This window comes from Miscanthus floridulus, chromosome 7, assembly GCF_019320115.1.
Source record: "Miscanthus floridulus cultivar M001 chromosome 7, ASM1932011v1, whole genome shotgun sequence".
NCBI lineage: Eukaryota > Viridiplantae > Streptophyta > Magnoliopsida > Poales > Poaceae > Miscanthus > Miscanthus floridulus.
The window spans coordinates 127,587,358-127,605,925 of record NC_089586.1 but is presented as its reverse complement, the minus strand read 5'-3'; the positions used below and the strand labels follow the sequence as shown (position 1 = coordinate 127,605,925).

The 18,568-nt window shown below is 49.9% G+C and overlaps 2 protein-coding genes and 2 pseudogenes across 2 annotated transcripts; 3 read left to right on the top strand and 1 right to left on the bottom strand.

Annotated features, from left to right (window-relative positions):
- The first annotated feature begins 484 nt into the window (after nt 1-484).
- LOC136466246 (monooxygenase 2-like) lies at nt 485-6,678 on the top strand (annotated as a pseudogene).
- Nucleotides 1,596-2,906, top strand: LOC136464703 (uncharacterized; annotated as a pseudogene).
- Nucleotides 6,679-9,884: 3,206 nt separating the features above from the next.
- On the bottom strand, nt 9,885-14,172 carry LOC136466245 (uncharacterized). The gene is made up of 5 exons (XM_066464653.1): nt 14,064-14,172; nt 12,399-12,716; nt 12,066-12,323; nt 10,459-10,784; nt 9,885-10,288 (listed from the first exon to the last, which is right to left on the bottom strand). Exons 1-4 carry the CDS (start codon nt 14,170-14,172, stop codon nt 10,735-10,737), a joined length of 735 nt encoding a protein of 244 aa, XP_066320750.1. The 3' UTR covers nt 9,885-10,288; nt 10,459-10,734.
- A 1,352-nt stretch (nt 14,173-15,524) lies between these two features.
- LOC136466243 (uncharacterized) lies at nt 15,525-16,930 on the top strand. Its single transcript, XM_066464652.1, has 2 exons — nt 15,525-15,645; nt 15,737-16,930. The coding sequence occupies exon 2, from the start codon at nt 15,821-15,823 to the stop codon at nt 16,928-16,930; it is 1,110 nt and encodes a 369-aa protein (XP_066320749.1). The 5' UTR covers nt 15,525-15,645; nt 15,737-15,820.
- Nucleotides 16,931-18,568: the final 1,638 nt, after the last annotated feature.

Below are 18,568 nucleotides of genomic sequence, written 5' to 3'. Positions count from 1 at the left end.
TTCTTCTGATGTTCTTCCCCTTCTAGGGTTGGGGTTCGGATCCCTCGGCTTCGATCCGAATTGGATTTTTCTCATCTTCTTCTAAACTGTTACTACTCCGATCTAGATCTACACACTAGAAAACCCGGCTCTGTTACCATTGATAGATCATAGTACCTCTAAAACGTAGATCGGTGGATAAACTTGACTTAGATGGAGAAACTTGTTCTTGTACCTCGCCCTAGCGCAGTTGCGTCCATGGCGCTGCAGCGACGTGGACGCCGGTGTCGTGGCAGCGTAGGCGCGGTGGAGTTCGGAGGACAGGGCGCTGCCGATGGTGCTTCCTGTCACTTGCAGTGCGCTCGCGATCGGAGGGGCTTCTAGGGTTCTTCGGTAGGGTCCAGTGACGGCGTCAAACCTCGTGTCTAGCACCCTGGCCCCCACCTCTCTCTTATAGCGCTATGTAACAGAGACCCGCCTAGTGGTTGGTTATGTGTCTCCGATCATGACACGGTCGAGGGGTCCGACTGAGTCGGTCCTGCAACTGGCCGATGGCTCGGAGCTGAGAGCAAAGGTGGGCAACCTGAAAAACATGTTGTCTGCTGTACACTAGGTACGCTGCTATGCTCTATCGGAGACGGAGAGCTGTTGTTCAGGAGGTGTATGCTCTCTACATCTGCTGCAGGTGTTGATCGGATGCGACGGGATCAACTCGGTGGTGGCCAAATGGCTGGGCCTCGAGGAGCCGACCTACTCGGGGCGCATGGCGGCGAGAGGCCTCGCGCGCTTCCCGGACGGCCACGGCTTCGAGCCCGAGTTCCTGCAGTTCAACGGCCACGGCCTCCGCTCCGACATGCGACCCTGCAACGACACTGAGATCTACTGGTTCTTCAGCTGGACTCCTACTGAAAACGGTTAGTAGTAATCATCATGCCAATGCCTTCCCTTTTTTGCAGTTAAAAACAATGCCATTTCGAGTGAAATTCTCCCCGAATTCGGTAAACTGCAGATAAGGCCATCATCGAGAGTGGCACCAAGCTGAAGCGGTTCGTGCTGGCAAATCTGGCGGCCTTAAAGGCGCTAGCGGTGATCGAGGCGAGCGACGACGTCTTCGCGGTGCCGCTGCGGTTCCGGCCGCCGCTGTCGCCTGTAGCCGCGAGCATCAGTGTCAGCGAACTCATTCCACCAACGGTTCAACGGCTAGAGCGCACGAGTCCTCAGGAGTGCCAACGTCCTCACGCACCGTGCGCGTCCACGATCCGCAGAGCGCGCGCTACCGCATACGCCCGCACGTCCGGTCTCTACGTCGCCCACGCTCCCGCATAGATCGCTTAGCCGTTCGCATGCATAGCTGTGGCCAAAGGCCACCGTGTTGTATCTGTATATGTACGCTATCATTGATCAATAGAGGTTATCCAGTTGTGCAATCCCTTTCTACATGGTATCAGACGCTCTACGATCCTAACTTCTCTCCGGCAACCACACCTTCCGCTCCAATGGCTGGCTCCTCCCACCCCTCTGATTCCTCCTCCGACGATGACTTCTCCGTCGTCCCTGCTTCTGCCTCCGTGATCTAAGGCATCTCCATTCGCCACCACGTCCCTGTCATCCTCGACATGGACGAAGGGAACTATGGCCAATGGCGCCTGTTCTTCGAATCCACCCTCGGGAAATTTGGGCTCGAGAGCCACGTCCGCTCCACCACCCCGTCCGACGACCGCGATGGCGAGTGGCGCAGGGTTGATTCTTGCGTCGTCAACTGGATCCTCGCCACCGTCTCAAAGGGTGTCTTTGACATCGTCTGCCGCGACGGCCATGACGCCTTCACCCTGTGGCACGCCGTCGAAGGTCTGTTCCAGGACAACGAGCTGCAGCGCGCCGTGTACCTGGAGAGCGAGTTGCGCACCTTGCAGCAAGGCGACATGTCGATGAACGACTACTGCACCCGGCTGAAGCGGCTCGCGGATCAGCTACGCGACATCGGCCATCCCGTCTCCGAGCCGAGTCAAGTTCTCAACCTCCTCCGCGGCCTCAATCCCCGGTACCGCTACGTCAAGCCGGTGATCACTATCAAGAATCCGCCGCACACTTTCCAAAGCGCCCGCTCCTTCCTCATCCTCGAGGAGCTCAGCGCTCAGCATGATGCCAACGCTGAGGCCGGCCACGCGCTCGCGGCGACGCACGGTGATCAGTCCGGGGGCTCCTCCAACTCGACGTCCACGGGCACCAAGGACGGCTCTTCGTCCTCCAGCGCGCCTCGTTCCAATAGCGGCGGCGGCAACTCCCGATCCACATACCGATCCGATCGGCGCCGTGGACGGGGTCGCGGCAATGGCGGCGGGCCACGCAACAACAACTCCAACCCCTCGAACAACCAGCCCGCGCCATGGGCCGCGGGCTACAATCCCTGGCAGGGCATGGTGCAGGCCTGGCCCATGCCTTTCTGTGCCCTCGGCGCCGGTGTTCTGGGACCGCGTCCACCGTTCCAGCCGCAACAGGCGATGGCGGCCTACCACCACCCGGCTCCTGGCGGCGTCTTCGACAACAGCGCCCTCTATGCGGCACTGCAATCCGCCGGCGCCCCGCAATCAGCCGACTGAGCACGTTCCGACTGGTACTTCGACACCGGTGCGACGTCGCACATGTCTTCCTCCCCTGGTAATTTTCCTCCTTCCGTTCTTCGACCTTCTTCATCCTCCATCACAGTAGGCAATGGTGCCCGGTTGCCTTGTTACACAAGCACACACCATCATTCCTACCGCCACTTCCCCTCTACGTTTAAATGATGTTCTTGTCTCCCCATCCCTCATCAAAAACTTGATTTCAGTTCGCCGTCTTACGCGTGATAATAATGTTTCAATTGAGTTTGACCCATCTGGTTTTTCCATCAAGGATCTTCCTTCCAGGGCGGAGATGCTCCGATGTGAGAGCAGCGGCGATCTCTATCCACTCCGGCTTCCCCACCACCAAGCTCTCACTGCATCCTCGGAGACGACGCTGTGGCATCAGCGGCTGGGACATCCCGGTTACCCAGCCATCTCCCAAATTTTTCAATCTTTTCCTTTTCAATGTAATAAAGCTGATGCTCACTCTTGTTCTTCTTGCCGTTTGGGCAAGCACACTCGTTTACCGTTTACTGATTCTACATCACAGACATTTTTCCCTTTTCAACTTGTTCATTCAGACGTATGGACGTCCCCGGTTCTTAGTCACTCCGGTTATAAGTATTATGTTGTTTTCCTGGATGATTACACGCATTACTTATGGACCATTCCCCTGCGTAACAAATCTGATGTTTTCCACACCATTCGCTCATTCATTTCATATGTGCATACACAATTCCATCTTCCTATACTCGCATTTCAGACTGACAATGGACGTGAGTATGACTCCACTGCCATGCGTCTTCTCCTTTCCTCTCTCGGTACCCTGCTTCGCCTCTCGTGTCCTTACACATCGCAGCAAAACGGGAAGGCTGAGAGAATCCTTCACACCATTAACGATTGTCTGCGTACTTTACTAATTCACAGTGCAGCTCCTCTTGCGTTCTGGGCTGAGGCGCTCGCCATGGCCACGTACCTGCTCAACCGCCGACCATGTCGCGCCACTGGCTCCACGACGCCGCACGCCATGCTCTTCGGTGTGCAGCCCTCCTACGACGAGCTTCGTGTGTTCGGGTGCCGGTGCTTCCCCAACATGATCGCCACCTCTGCTCACAAGCTCGCCGCGCGCTCAACACCCTGCGTCTTCATCGGCTACCCTGCGGATCACCGCGGTTACCGATGCTACGACATCACCACCGGGCGCGTCATCACGTCGCGACACGTCGTCTTCGACGAGGACGTCTTCCCCTTCCGCGACCACGTTCACCACATCGGCGTCGCACGACAACCGCCTCCATGCGCACACGACGCGGTCGACGAGGACGACACGCCGCGCCCGCCACCGGCGTTCACCGCGCGCCTCCACGACGCGCTCCCGCCTCACCCGACACGCGCTCGCTCCGCGCGGCCGGGACGTGCACCTACGGCCATCATCAGCAACACTCCACCGACGCCGCCAGACCCAGCGTCCTCATCGTTGTCCTCGTCCACCGCGACATCGCCCACATCGACGACCCATTCGACGTCGTCCTCGAGCACGCACCCCACAGCTTCGTCTCCTCCTCGGGCTCAGGGTCATCCAATGGTGACTCGCGCACGCGCGGGTATCTACAAACCCAACCCGAAGTACGCCCTGGCGACCACGGCCACCATCTCGCCGATACCCCGCAGTGTCCGCTCCGCCGTCAAAGATCCGAACTGGTATGCTGCCATGAAATCCGAGTTCGATGCTTTGCAGGCAAACAAAACATGGACTCTCATGCCTCGACCTCCAGGAGCTCGCATCATTACTGGCAAATGGGTGTTCAAACATAAAATGAACCCCGACGGCACCCTCGAACGCTACAAGGCTCGATGGGTCGTCCGCGGGTTCAACCAACGGCCTAGCGTCGATTTCGGTGAAACATTTTCGCCTGGTGATCAAGCCGGCCACCATACGCACCGTGCTCACCCTCGTCGCCACCAACAACTGGCCGGCACACCAGCTCGACGTCTCCAACGCCTTCCTCCACGGCAATCTTCAGGAGCGCGTCTACAGCCAGCAACCAACGGGGTTCGTCGACCCTGCACATCCCGACGCCGTGTGCCTCCTGTCTCGTTCACTCTACGGCCTACGACAAGCACCACGGGCATGGTTTCACCGCTTCGTCGAGCATGTCACCTCCCTGGGCTTCATTCAGTCCAGGGCCGACACGTCCCTCTTCGTGTACAACCGGAACGGCGCCACGGCTTACCTGCTCCTCTACGTCGACGACATGATCCTGACGGCTTCATCGACTGGCCTCCTACGACACCTCATCGCGCGACTACATGATGCCTTCGCCGTAAAGGACATGGGACCCGTCCACCACTTCCTCGGCATAGGTGTACGCCGGACACGCCATGGCTTCTTCCTTTGCCAGGCTCAGTACGCCGAGGAGCTTCTCGAACGTGCTGGCATGGCCAATTGCAAGCCCGTTGCGACACCGGCAGACACAAAATCGAAGGCTTCTGCGACCGACGGCTCCCCCATCGACGACGTCACCTCCTACCGAAGCATTGCAGGCGCCTTGCAGTACTTGACGATCACACGCCCTGACATTGCGTACGCCGTGCAGCAGGTTTGCCTCCATATGCACGCTCCGCGCGACGTGCACCTAACCATGCTGAAGCGCACACTACGGTATGTCAAAGGGACCATCAACCTCGGCGTCCAGCTGCGCGCCATCACGACACCGACGATCACTGCCTACTCCGACGCCGATTGGGCCGGTTGCCCGGACACACGACGGTCCACTTCGGGGTTTTGCGTCTTCCTTGGCTCATCCCTCATCTCGTGGTCGTCCAAGAGGCAAACCACGGTTTCGAGGTCGAGTGCCGAGGCGGAGTACCGCGCCATCGCCAACGCCGTCTCCGAGTGTTCCTGGCTTCGCCAACTGCTCGCCGAACTGCTCTACAAGATTCCCTCGGCGACGGTCGCGTTCTGCGACAACATCTCTTCGGTTTACATGGCTCATAATCCGGTGCACCATCGGCGAACTAAACACATCGAGCTTGACATACACTTCGTCCGAGAGAAGGTAGCCATTGGCGAGCTCTGTGTTACACATGTTCCCAGTGCACGGCAGCTCGCAGACGTGTTCACCAAGGGGCTTCCGTCGGCACTCTTCTTTGACTTCAGAGACAACCTCTCCATCACGACCGGCGATGTCCAGACTGAGGGGGGGTGTCAGCGGACTCATTCCACCAACGGTTCCAACGGCTAGAGCGCACGAGTCCTCAGGAGTGCCAACGTCCTCATGCGCCGTGCGCGTCCACGATCCACAAAGCGCGCGCTGCCGCATACGCCCGCACGCCCGGTCTCCGCGTCGCCCACGCTCCCGCATAGATCGCTTAGCCGCTCGCATGCATAGCTGTGGCCAAAGGTCACCGTGTTGTATCTATATATGTACACTATCATTAATCAATAGAGGTTATGCAGTTGTGCAATCCCTTTCTACGATCAGCAAGGGCAGCGTCTGCGTGGCCGGCGACGCGCTGCACCCGATGACGCCGGACCTGGGCCAGGGCGCCTGCGCCGCGCTAGAGGACAGCGTCGTCCTGGCCAGGTGCCTCGGCAAGGCCGTGCTCGGCGAGGGCGGCACCGGCGGTGGAGGAGCGTCCAGCTCATTGCCACTGCCTACGTGGTCGGCTTCATGCAGCAGAGCAACAATGCCGTCGTGAGCTTCCTGCGGGACAAGGTTTTATCTTGCTTCCTCGCGAGAACTCTTCTCAAGATGTCAGACTACGACTGTGGCACGCTCTGAGATATTACCACCATCTAAAAAAAGCACTATGGAGATTGGCTATTTGGCTATGCGAAAGAAGAAAAGTTTTTGTGACAAACGGGGCGTAGTTAGACTTGTCAGGTCTAGAGTAAACATGTGCTGTTGCGTGCCATTCTATAATTATAAATTGCTTAGGACTTGAGGATTGTTTTTCTTTGGCAAACTTGCAACTCCTAACCTCGTTATTAAATTTAGGTTGAGTCGTCTACTTCGGTTTGGCATCCTCGGATCCCATAGTCTGGTATTAATGGTTTTTTGTTATGATAGTTATGTATTTTAATTTGGCATTAGGAGTACTATACCAGTTTATTTTTAATCTGAGTTTCACGTTAAGCACATGAGAGTTTTTACTTTTGCTCGTGTTCTGAACAAAGATATCAATTATACATACAAGGGAATAACAGAACAGATTTTCAGGGTCAGTGATTGAAGCTACAGAGGGATTAAACCCCAAAGGGATTGAGTGACATGGAAGGGTCGAAGGGATCCACTCAATCCCTCACTGAGCATAATAAGCTTGGAGATTTAACCGCCTATCAAACAGAACATAGATTGAGGGTTTGTTTCTCGCATTGACGGCTAACTGGATAAGCTCTGTAGAGGGTTAATCACCAATCGGAAAAGATTGAGAGGAATTTTATCCCCTGCAAGTTAAATTTTTAACCCAATTCCTTTCAATTCCTTCAGATTAGAAAATAACCAAACAAGAACGGGCAACAAGATCTACCGTCGTCTGTAGGGAAATACGGAAATACAGGATTTCGGTTCTCGATTGCCTGCTTGAGCTGACAGCCATGATGATACCTCTGCTAAAAACAGCTGATCAAGCCAGCCATTTTTTTTGGGCCTGCACGTGTCCGGAGATTTTGCTGTGCCTGCCGTCTTTTCATCCGTACATTAAACGTGCGTACAAGCTGTGCACGACTGCACGTTCATCAATTCGCTTGCACGTTCATCAATTCGCTGGCTCGTAAACGATCGTGGATTATAAGTTGTAATAGTATTTTTTTTTCACACCAAATCAGACAGCAGTAAATAATCCATGATCATTTATGACGATTCGAACAGGCTGCATGTTGAGAATTTGGTTTCTTTCGCAAAAGAATAAAAGGGGAAGGGGAAGAAAATGAGAGAAGAGGAAAATTTGAGATGCCATGGAACAAGTCTCAATCCCAATCCTGTCGTAGCAAATTCCGAGTGCAAAAGATAGGCCTGGAGAAGAAAGCCAACTTCAGATCGGTACTAGACTAGAAAGGCCACTAACCAGGCTGGGCTCATGTAGCGCCATTTCTCGTCGTCCCAGTCCATATCCTGCGACACGAGTGGTCCGACCAGGGCAGCGCCGTGTGAAGCCCCTCAACCGTCTGGGAGGGATCCAACGACAGAGCGACGCTACGGCTTCTCTGTCAAGAGTCAGGACCGATCAGTCCTACCTCGGCGCACCACGGAAGAGCGAGAGGGCTAGGCGCTACATAATGCGGCCCAGGGGCAACGTTGCGACGTTGCGATCAGGAAGGCCCGTGGCCTAGATCAGTGGCCTACATTGCACATAGTGGGTGCGCTGGTTTACCATCTTTCTAAGTGAGAGAGTGGACGTCATAATTTGTGGTAAGGGGGGTATGTGTTCGCGCGGCCCGTGTCAACTCTAAAGATTTAAATTTTGGTCCCTAGAGCAAGAGCAGTCCCTACATTCTATTCTTGCAAGGACTCGGCGTCAAATTTTGTTTGTGAGAAAATGACAGACAGGCCTGCCGCAAGAAATTGGGCCTGTGAAAACCTGATCTGGTCTTTCTAGATTGTGTGTTTTTTCTTTTCTACCAAATATAATATAATAATAACGCAGTTCAAAAAAATATAATAATTTTTAAATCAGACCACGTTCAGCAAATCGCAATAAGAGAGATGTCAACTGATTCTTGGATTAAGCAAAGCTGCGGTTAAGCATCAGGAGGGAATAAAAGAGTGATGTTAACTGATTCTGGGATTCAGCAAAGCTGCGGGTAAGCATCAGGAGGGAATACAATTTTTTTTTGCGGGTAGGAATATATTTTTTTTATGGCACAACCATGAATAGAAATATTGCTCACACGCCATAATGAATCATTATGGAAATTGATTGTGGGTTTGAGTATAAGCAACAATGATATATTATTCCTGATTATTATGACATTGAAGACATCCTCATGCACGAGGGAAGGTTGTACCAATTATGTTCTGTATTTTGGCTAGAAGTTTCCCTATGTAGCAATCCAAAATTCATTTGCTGATAAACCATAGTTTTGCATTGTTGCATCACATTCACATAGCAATAAAATCCAAAAAGCCAGTTTATAGTGGTCTGTTGATATCTAATAACTTTTTTTTTTTGTGTGACAAAGGTACATTGCCATGCGAAATGGATAATCTATTTCAACTGCCCGACGAATTTTTCTATTTCTCCAAATATGTTTTACCTTGCGAATTTGATTTCAATGGGTTTGTGACATTTGTATCTCTTAAAAAAAACTATGCATGTCTATCGTATTGGCATTCAACGTATCTTTTGACATGCTCTGAATAAATAATTTCTAGCAGATAACATTTTTGTTCCATCACCATCCATATTACTATGTTGTTATGAATGTGGGAATGTGCTGGACTACTCCATCTCGCTCGCTATCCCCGTGTGTTATCTGGGAGTGCAGTTGTAGCATAAAGAATGAGAAAAGGGGGAGACTGGGGGAGGAGAAAGGGTACAAGGGAGAGAGAGATAAAATTTAGAAAAGTAAACCCAATCAATTTAGATCATAAAGTCATACAAATCTTACAATAGATCGTGTTCCCAACAATTATGCTTACTTATATATATGAACTGACTTGTTCTCTCTCTAAAAAAAATATATGAACTGACTCGGGAGTTTCATTGTTATATCACTACTGCTCGATTATGAAGAATTTTTCTGATAGACGCGTGTGTGTTGCACATACATTTTTACTAGTTAAATAAAAAACTGGAGATAGCAATTGATAGATATAGAAAACGTACGTTGCGCAATCAGGTCTGCCTTGAGCCCAAAGCCGGGAAAACCTGTGATCCTCCAAGCAGGCAGTAGCTGAGCCTGAACAATTGAGTAATCGAAGCCCAACCTAGGCCGACAAGCTCATAGGAGTGGGCTCATTACAGGCCATTTTCGATACGATGAGAACCGGCTTTCCCTTTGGACCGGTCCGACACGGAGCCCTCCTCTCCTCATGTCATCTGTGATCCGTGCGGACGGGGTCACGGTCCCCTTGCGATCTTTTTAATCCGAGTTCGACTGCGGACGGGCTTCTTTTCTTTACACTAGAACATCAGGCAGGCGCCCTATAATGATCTGAAAACAAAAGCTTTTGTCCTCATGGTTTTATAATTTTAAATAGTAATAATACTAAGATCTAACTAGAAACATTGGTTTTTATAGTCATTGTCATCATAACCACGTTGTCAGCACCTAAAATTAGGCATATCACACTAACAGATACGTAGCAAAAATTATGAAACCAATCACTTCTCCCATTCCAATAGCACAATTACGGTTTATATGGCCACCGCAACACGTGATGATTCTGTTTAGCCATCCATTACATAGACATTCACTACATGCATGATCACTGCACTCTGCAGCTAGCCCTTATAGTTCTAATTGAGCCACACGTTAGATAGTCATTCATTATATAGCTACAAAACATCTAGGTGAAAATAGCTAGAATGCTAATCTAGAAGTGCAGAGGTCATCAGAACAGGTTAGAAAACGTCGGAGACAATAGAATGATAAGCTACACATTTGAAATCTGCAGCCATGAGGTTTCCGAAAAACACAGAGCTGATCATTAAAATGACAAGGCCCCATGACGCTGAATATTTTTAGCAGTCAAACTACCCTGTAAATAGAAAAAAGGTCATCAGAGATACATTACTTAAACCAGTTTGTGGAAGCCTTGAGGTATGATGTTTATAGATTGTAAAATGGAGTAAGATTTCAACGCATGTTATATCATTACTCATCATTGAACAGTTTGATCAAGGCAAGTAAAGTGGAGTGAGGAGGTACCTATAGGCTCTGCAGCACCACATGTGAAAAGTTCCTCGATTGTTTCTTTGGTAGGTGACACACAAGTCCTAGAATTAATAAGTTGTCATATTACGTACACAGAAGCTCACCATGCAATACGCAGATGAAACGATTTTAGAAATTTATTGTTGGTGTCGCTAACCTCTTCTTGTGGTACTCTGGAGACTGAATTACTAAGGCAAGCTGCAAAAATTGTCTTACCATAAATGACGGTTTTACTAAGTGTACACAATATGCTCAAGCTCCTGAACGACCTCATATTCTTCTCCTTCGACAGTACTGCTGACTGTCAATGTGCAAGGATCCTGAAAAAAAACACAAGTCAGAATGTTCAGTTCTAGGAAATAGGGAAAATTACAGCTCAAAGTACATATATTTGAAAAATAATAGTGTCATATAATATAAACATCTGTAGCATTTTATAAAACTGATATTAGAAACATTAATTTGTGTTTTGGAGCAAGCACCTTGGTTGATGGACTCTTTTCACAGAAATGAAAGAACAAGTCGTTAACTTCATCAGACATCTTGCACTATCTTAACAACTGAATATAGATTAAAGCACGGACACCATCAGACATCTTGAAGACCTTTGCATTAGGCAAACACTTTGGTTGAAGGTGGCATAAAGTTACCGATGGAAGGCAGGAAATAACAAAAAGAAAGCTATATATGAAGATAGTACTATATCATCAGCCAAATCAGATTAATTAACATATTTGGAGTTATTGGGGACGCACATTCGGCATGCCATCCCCTCGTATATTTGGCGCACATCAGTATTGAGAATCTTGTATTCTAAAATAAAGCTTTACAAAAAGAAGATTGGGCTGTCGTTTCTGATTGTAACTGAGTCATATGCTTCCAGGACTTCACAACACATGAATTTATGAACCTGCAAGCTCTGAGTGGAGTGCACAGAATCAAAGAAAATAGTATAACGACATATGAGGATAGAATGCAATTGATTTATTTTGAACTAATTAGGTATGACATTGGGCAAGAATACATTAAAACATGCGAAAACAACATTAATGGGGTAAGCACTAACTCTGAAAAAACTAATTTGCATGACTATAGAAACTCTTCTGATCATGTTACTATGGTGAAACTCGAGTACAAATGTACTACATTTTTTTCTCTACCATCCTGAAAATTAAAAACAGGAAGTGCAGCAATTGATTCAAATCAGAAGTAGAGCACAAATGTAATTTCCAAAATATGCCAGTTGTGGAAATGTATCGGAAGAATTTCCAAAATTAAGGGCAATGTTTTTCTTGCAATATTTATAGCTTATCAATATTTTCAAGGTTATTAATTGCACAACCAATCCTATTGCTGCACAATGCTGGTTTCGATTCTAATATCCATGGCTGGAACCAATTTCAGCTCTAGACCAGGTATGGATGACAACAATACATAAGGGAACATGTATTAGCACTTAGCAGCCTGCATGTTTTGAAAGTAAAAAACACTTGAATATAGGATTGTATGTTTTGTTTGTCAAACATTGTAATTTCAGTGAAGTCATATCATCTATATCACAGAAAAAAAAATCAACATGTAAGGAATAAAAAAGAACATACTGTGTTTATCAGCTGCTGGGCAAAGCATCTGAGGCACATGCAGTTCCAAAATGCTGAAGAAGCGGCGCGGAATGGGGAATGGAGAGGGACGGGGCGTCGATGGCGCGGGGCTGCAGGACGCCGTGGGGGACGGGACGGGGTGCAGACGCCTTGGAGCTACTAAAGCATGCGTGCTTAAGTTGGAGGTGGAGGATGCTGGCCTTCCGGGCTGCCGCTGCCCTCCATCGCCGAGGCCCCGTGAGGCCATCCAGGTCAGATCTGAGAGAGAGAAGAGGAAGCTCAACTTTAGTGAACAGATCTCGGAGAGGATGTGGAGCTGTTGCTGAGCCGTACCCTCGTGCTCTCGCCTCCTGCTCTGAGCACGCGAGAAGCCGAGAACCGCGGCGCCCCACCCCGTCCTGCCTCTGGGCTCTGAGCATGCGAGCACTGCCGCTCCACCATGGCCGCGACCCGCCACGACGTCGCCATGGCCGAACGCCACCTCCCATAGATCCGGGTACGCTCCTCCAACACGGCGAGGCGGAGAGATGAGGAGGGAAGCGATGACGGCGGTGAGGCGGAGAGGAGAGATGGCGGCAGCTAGGGTTTTCGGCGCCACACAGATTGACCGTGCGCGTGCGGGAGCGAACCGCGGACTGGGTCGACTTTGGACTGCGGGTTAGTTCCTACAAACTTCGAGGGCTTTTTCGCAAAATGTAAAGAGACAGATGTCGACGCAACGATGAGCCACCGATGCTCCGAATGCTGTGGTGCTCGCAGAATCGAGTGGGTTTTAAACAACGCAACGATGAGCCACCGATGCTCCGAATGCTGTGGTGCTCGCAGAATCGACTGGGTTTTAAGCAACCCTGATTACAGGATTATTACAGCCCCCCTAAAAAAGGTAAATATAAAAATTTATTTTTTATTTTGCTTATATAAGTCTCGACTTTGATTCGGATACGAACTAGAAATATGGGCGTGGCGCTACACCAGATTTTGACCAGTGTAGAATTTAGTGCAAGCTATAGTGACTTGGAGGTCTCTCTATGATGTATGCATCTAAAGCTGTGGCATGTCAGCAGATATGGTTTCTGATGATGTAACATGAGAAGGTAAAAATGCTAGGAGTGGCATTGAGGTACCATTTCGCTATATGTGGCCTGAGTTTAGTTCACATGTCTACCGTAACTTGCACAAAAGGCCTGATTCTTGTGTTGGTGCTGCATAAATTCCGCCAAATTCACCATGTCGTTAAAGCATCTCTAAGAGTTTTTCTAAAATCTATTCTATAAATCATTATTTGAAGTTATTCAAGTGAAAATCGCTTTCTATATATTTGTATATTGTGCGCAGTCTAAAAAGCTATTCTCATTATTTATCTTTGGCTATTGTGAAATCCGAAATAGAGGATCTTTATATTTGATATCCAATTGAATAGGTTGTTTGTGAGTATTTTTTTACGATAATCTATATTCGTGTACATTAGGAAAGATATAAGATGCTCTTAGCGGATTGCTCGCCGAGCCGTGTGTCGAACGTGTGTCGAACGTCGTTGTCCTTAAGTGGAGCCTTAGGTTGGTAAAGGTAGAAAAATGGATATTTGAGAAAATATGAACCCGTGTCTGGTAGTTTAAAATGGTATACACAATAATGATAAATAATTTACTGCCTCACCTAAATAACTTTATCAAACACAAAATAAATCATATGAATGTTAGTACTCTCATTGCAATTAGATAAAAATCAATCCAGATTTAGTTTCAGAGCAAGAGCACACTTGGTAGTGGATGGATTAAACTTGTTAATTCCATTCCGGTTTTACATTTGGAAAGATATATTTCGGAACTGTCTACTCGAGTGTACTATTCTGGATTTATTAAGTATTTGTTTATTTTATTTTATTTTTTGGTAAAACGGGAAGTGGCATCAGAGATGAATATTTTATTGACGAAAGAGAAGACACAAACCTTGGGCTGGCCCGCTGGTGCAAGTTGGGCCTTTGCCCTAACTACGTACCTGTGTCAAGCTTTTGTTCAATATGATTAATAGCGGCCACACGTCCACGAGACCACGCAAAGGCGCAAAGCCGCCGCTCGTCCGCACGAAGCTGCTGTCCCGTGCCCATAGTAAGCCTGGGCTCGTTTGCTCGATGTAGCTGCTCATCCACGCGGCCACGTTACTCGCTTGCCTGGCGCAACTGGCGCGAACGCTACCCGCAGCTTGCCCGTTTCGTCTCTTGCTGCCGTTCATCCTCGCGGGCACGGAGAGATACCTCTCCGACGCCAGCTCTCTGTCTCGCTCTCTCGGTCTCTCTCTCTCACGGCGGCGGCCCAGCGTGGGTGGGGCGGTCCCGGCGCGGGCGGGGGTATGGGCGCGGTAGCCCCGGCCGTCCCGTCACGGAAGAGGGCCTCGGTGACTCCGGCGCGGTCGTTGGTGTGGGCGCGTCGACCCCGGCGCCGGGGTGGGAGGCGCAGTGGCCCCGGCCACCTCGTACTGGGCGAGGAGCGCCGGCCATGGCGGCGCAGACCCGCCCCCGGACATGGCGGGGTGGACCTGTCCCCCAGCACGGCGGGGCGGTGACCTTGGGCCCTCGACCATGGCAGGGCGCGGCGCCCTTGGCCACTGGCGCGGCCGGTTCCCCGACGCGGGATGCGGCCTGTTCCACGGCGCGTGCGTGGCCGCCCCCGGGCGCGGCCGATTCGCCGGAACGTTCTGGAGGTTTCGGGTCCACGACGAAACGGGCAGGGATCCGAACCGATCCAAGATCTGACGGTTCACATCGCAAGTTGGCTCGATCTAACGGTTAACGGGTCAACGGGTGACGTAACCCTATCCACAAGCCTGGTTTTGGTGCAGGATTCGTTTATAGAGAAGATTCGCCCCCTTAATACGATCCATAGATACCTTGTTCCTGTCAAAACACCTATGTATATCGTGTACGAGGCCCGCGACTTGCCCCTCGGCCTCGGGACTCGCCTAGCGCCGCCGCCGCCCCTGTCCCCCTCCCTTCTCCGGCGAGGCTCTTGTCGGAGGCAGGAGGTAGCGGAGATTCATCATTTTTAATAAGTTTTTTTAGTAGATCGAGTCTTTAGGGTTAAGGTATCTTTATGTCAAGTTTGTTGGTATCGGAGATTTATCTCCTCCTCCTCATCTCTAGTAACGGCGCGGAGATAAGGTGGAATCGTTTTCTCCGTGACGACACTTTTAAAGATGAGGGCGACAGCTATGGCGTCAACAACTTCATCGGCACGACGACATAGAGACTTTTCTTTTCGGACGGTGACATCAAGGCGGAGATGATGTCGCCGTCATAAAATAATTTTCTCCGGTCTCTTCTCCATTTTGTTGTGGTTATATCTGACCACGATGAAGGACTAGGGAGAATAAATTTCAGATCAGGCTTTCAAATTCTTCAGTGGCAGAAAGAAGAAGGAAGACACAGGAAAGAAAAAGTTTCTTAACTCTGCTTGCAGGAATACTGGCCATCGTTCGTTGGGCATTTGTTCTTAGGCCATTTGCCGAGTGTTTGTCTGTACGGTCATCTATACGAAGTGTCATACATATTTGGGTTTGAGATCTAGAGCCATTCATAGCGTAGGTATAATTTAGATGAAAATAAGTTTCTAAGTGCTTATAATATGTTGATGTACCTAGCTTTTATTTAATATAATTCTTCTTTCGTAAATCAGCCTTGCTCGTGACACATGGGACACACCTCCATACTGAAGTGAAGGGGAGAGAAATACGAGTCACGGAAGATAGGAAGACAGCCTATGGCGAAGCGCCAACGCTCGGAGGAGCGCGGCTGCCGCAGCACCGCCAAGCGGCCGGCGCCTGAGCGGAAAAAGCATCTCTACCTGCTGCTGGACGACTGGGAGAGGGGCTACAGCGTCCGCAGGCTGGACGTCGACGACTTCGACTCCGACGCCGACACTGGCCTGCCGCCGACGCGCTTCACGGAGCCGCCGGTCGCCCGCATAGAAGCCGAGCACGAGCGCGACTGCGACTCGGTCGTCTCACACGGCACCAAGATCTTCGCCATGCAGCCGGGCGAAGCCAGCCCCGGCATCCCGGCCTTCGACACGCGCACGCTGGCGCTGTCGGTATGCTCGTGGCCCTACCACGGCTGCAGCAGGGACGACTACATGCTGCCCTTGTTTGCCTCCGCCGCCGGCAAGCTCTTCGCTTTCACGGACGTCGACGCCTTCTACCTCGGCGACCAGCCGCCGTATGGCAGCAAGGCGCCGTGGTCCTGGACCGCCGTCGAGCCGCGGCCGCCGTTCTACGCCAGCCAGGTCAAGTGCTACGCGCTGCACCCGGACGGCCGCACCCTCTTCGTGTCCGCCGCGTCCCGGCGGAGCCACCGCTCCGGCACCTTCTCCCTGGACGCGGAGCGCCTCGAGTGGACACGCTGCGGCGACTGGCTGCTGCCGTTCGCTGGCCAGTCCTACTTCGACGCCGAGCTTGAAGCGTGGGTCGGCCTCTGCCGCGAGAGAGACAACGCCGGCCGCCTCTGCTCTTGCGACGTCGTCGCGCCCGTCGCAGCTGGTGAGCTCGCTACCCCGCCGTCCTGGAAGATCGGCGAGGACACGCTGTTCTGCGAGGATTACTCGGAGCAGCTGCGTCTGGGTGCCGAGCTCGTTTACATGGGCGGCCACAGCGAGTTCTGCCTTGTTGAGCTTCTCTTTCACAAGGACGACGAGCATCTGGACAGCGAAAATAAGGTCTGGCCGCCCCGGCCCCGGCCTCGGCGCCGGCGTGTTCTTAATCTGACCACGTTCGGTGTCAAGTACAATAAGGAGGGACAGCTGCGAACTAGCATGCTGCAAGCGACCTCGCGATTCTGGGGGATCATCGAATCCTATGGCATTCTGGCGCTCTGAGTTTTCAGAACAACGAGCACTCAGTCTGGCCAAACCAGACCATGAATAGTGTTCGTTGTTGGTCGTTAGTTGTAACCTCGATCCTTGTAGTACTGGAGTTTTTTTAGTAGGTCACTTATCTGGTCTGTAACTTATCCTGTCCTCTCTAGCGTTTTTGCCATATTGGGCACATTCTTAAACCAAATTAAATGCTATCCTTCAGATATCTACAAGCATGCTTTCGTCGAAACCATTTTTCATTCATGCAAAATATCTTAAGAGCAATGCACCAGACCGATGTGCCTTAGACTGTGGAGTGTGGAGAGATAAAATAATTCATGATCCATTTTAACAATATCCTATACTTAATAAAAACAGGCTAACGTGTTGTTTGTGTAAGGTGTACAAGCGACCTTGTAATTGTTTTATATATTTTATACCCTCCAACAGTTTTTCTATATCTTGTGCGTAATTTACAAAGTCATCCTTATTCTCCACTTTGTCTAGCAAGAAATTCAGAATATAAGATGTCTATATTTAAAGTGTTAAAAGTAGAGAGAGCGAGACACATCGAACGATGTAAAATGATGTCTGTGTATTCCATTGAACAATATTGTATATATATAAATATACAGAGCCCATGTGGGCAGTTATAAGTGTGAAAGAGAGATAGAGGGGTAAAAAGACACCCCTTGGGATTATTCCCTAATGGATCATAAGGCCCTGTTTGGCATGGCTCTAACTCTGGGTGGAGCTGCTCCACTCCAGAACTCCAGGTGGAGCCAGTTCTAGTTGGAGTCGGAGCTCTAGGTGGAGCCAGCTCTAGGTGGAGTCGGAGCTGCAAAAGAGGTGCTCCAAAACTCCACCTCCATTTGCACTACAGCTCCATGGAATTGGCAGCTCCATGGAGTTTTGGAGTTGGGGTGTTTGGCTGGAAAATTGGCTGGAGTTGCTGGAGTTCAGCTCCAGAGCCATGCCAAACACCCCCTAAATAATAATTCTCAACACTCAATTAGCTCCCTGTAGTCTTCACTGTTCATCTATTATGCATCATTATGAATCTTTGAAAAACCATGTGGGAAAAAACCAAAGTAATACCAGTATACCAGGCAAAACTCCTTAAAACCCAGTGGAAAAAATAATAAGAAACACCATGATATACAATCACCAATGTTATTAGACCCTTTAAGTTAAACTCAAAGCCTTAGTCTAAAAACACCTTGACCATATGGTCAATATGCATCAAATATCATCTTCCAAAAAACCCCGGTGGGGAAAAATAGATGATATAACATATACCTTTGTGTTGAACATTGTTTCATCAAAAACTTTATATGAGAAACCATAAATGGAAAACTCACATAAAGAAAAGAGTACAATGCATCTTGTCACAGAACCGTCCAATTTATAAGAGCACAAGTACAATAGCAATCACCGAAGTGATCAAACAATCATACTTGAGCCCATATAAACCCGGTAGTCCAACGAAATCGCAAAGGATCTCAAACAACCAACATACAATACCGCTTATAAGACTCCGCCCGATCTCCCTTTATTCCACATTACCAGGTTATTTTCCACGATAGCACAATATAGCCAATCGTGATTAAGTTATCACCTATAGCTCAGGTGACAGGAAATCACCCGATTTCTACCGAT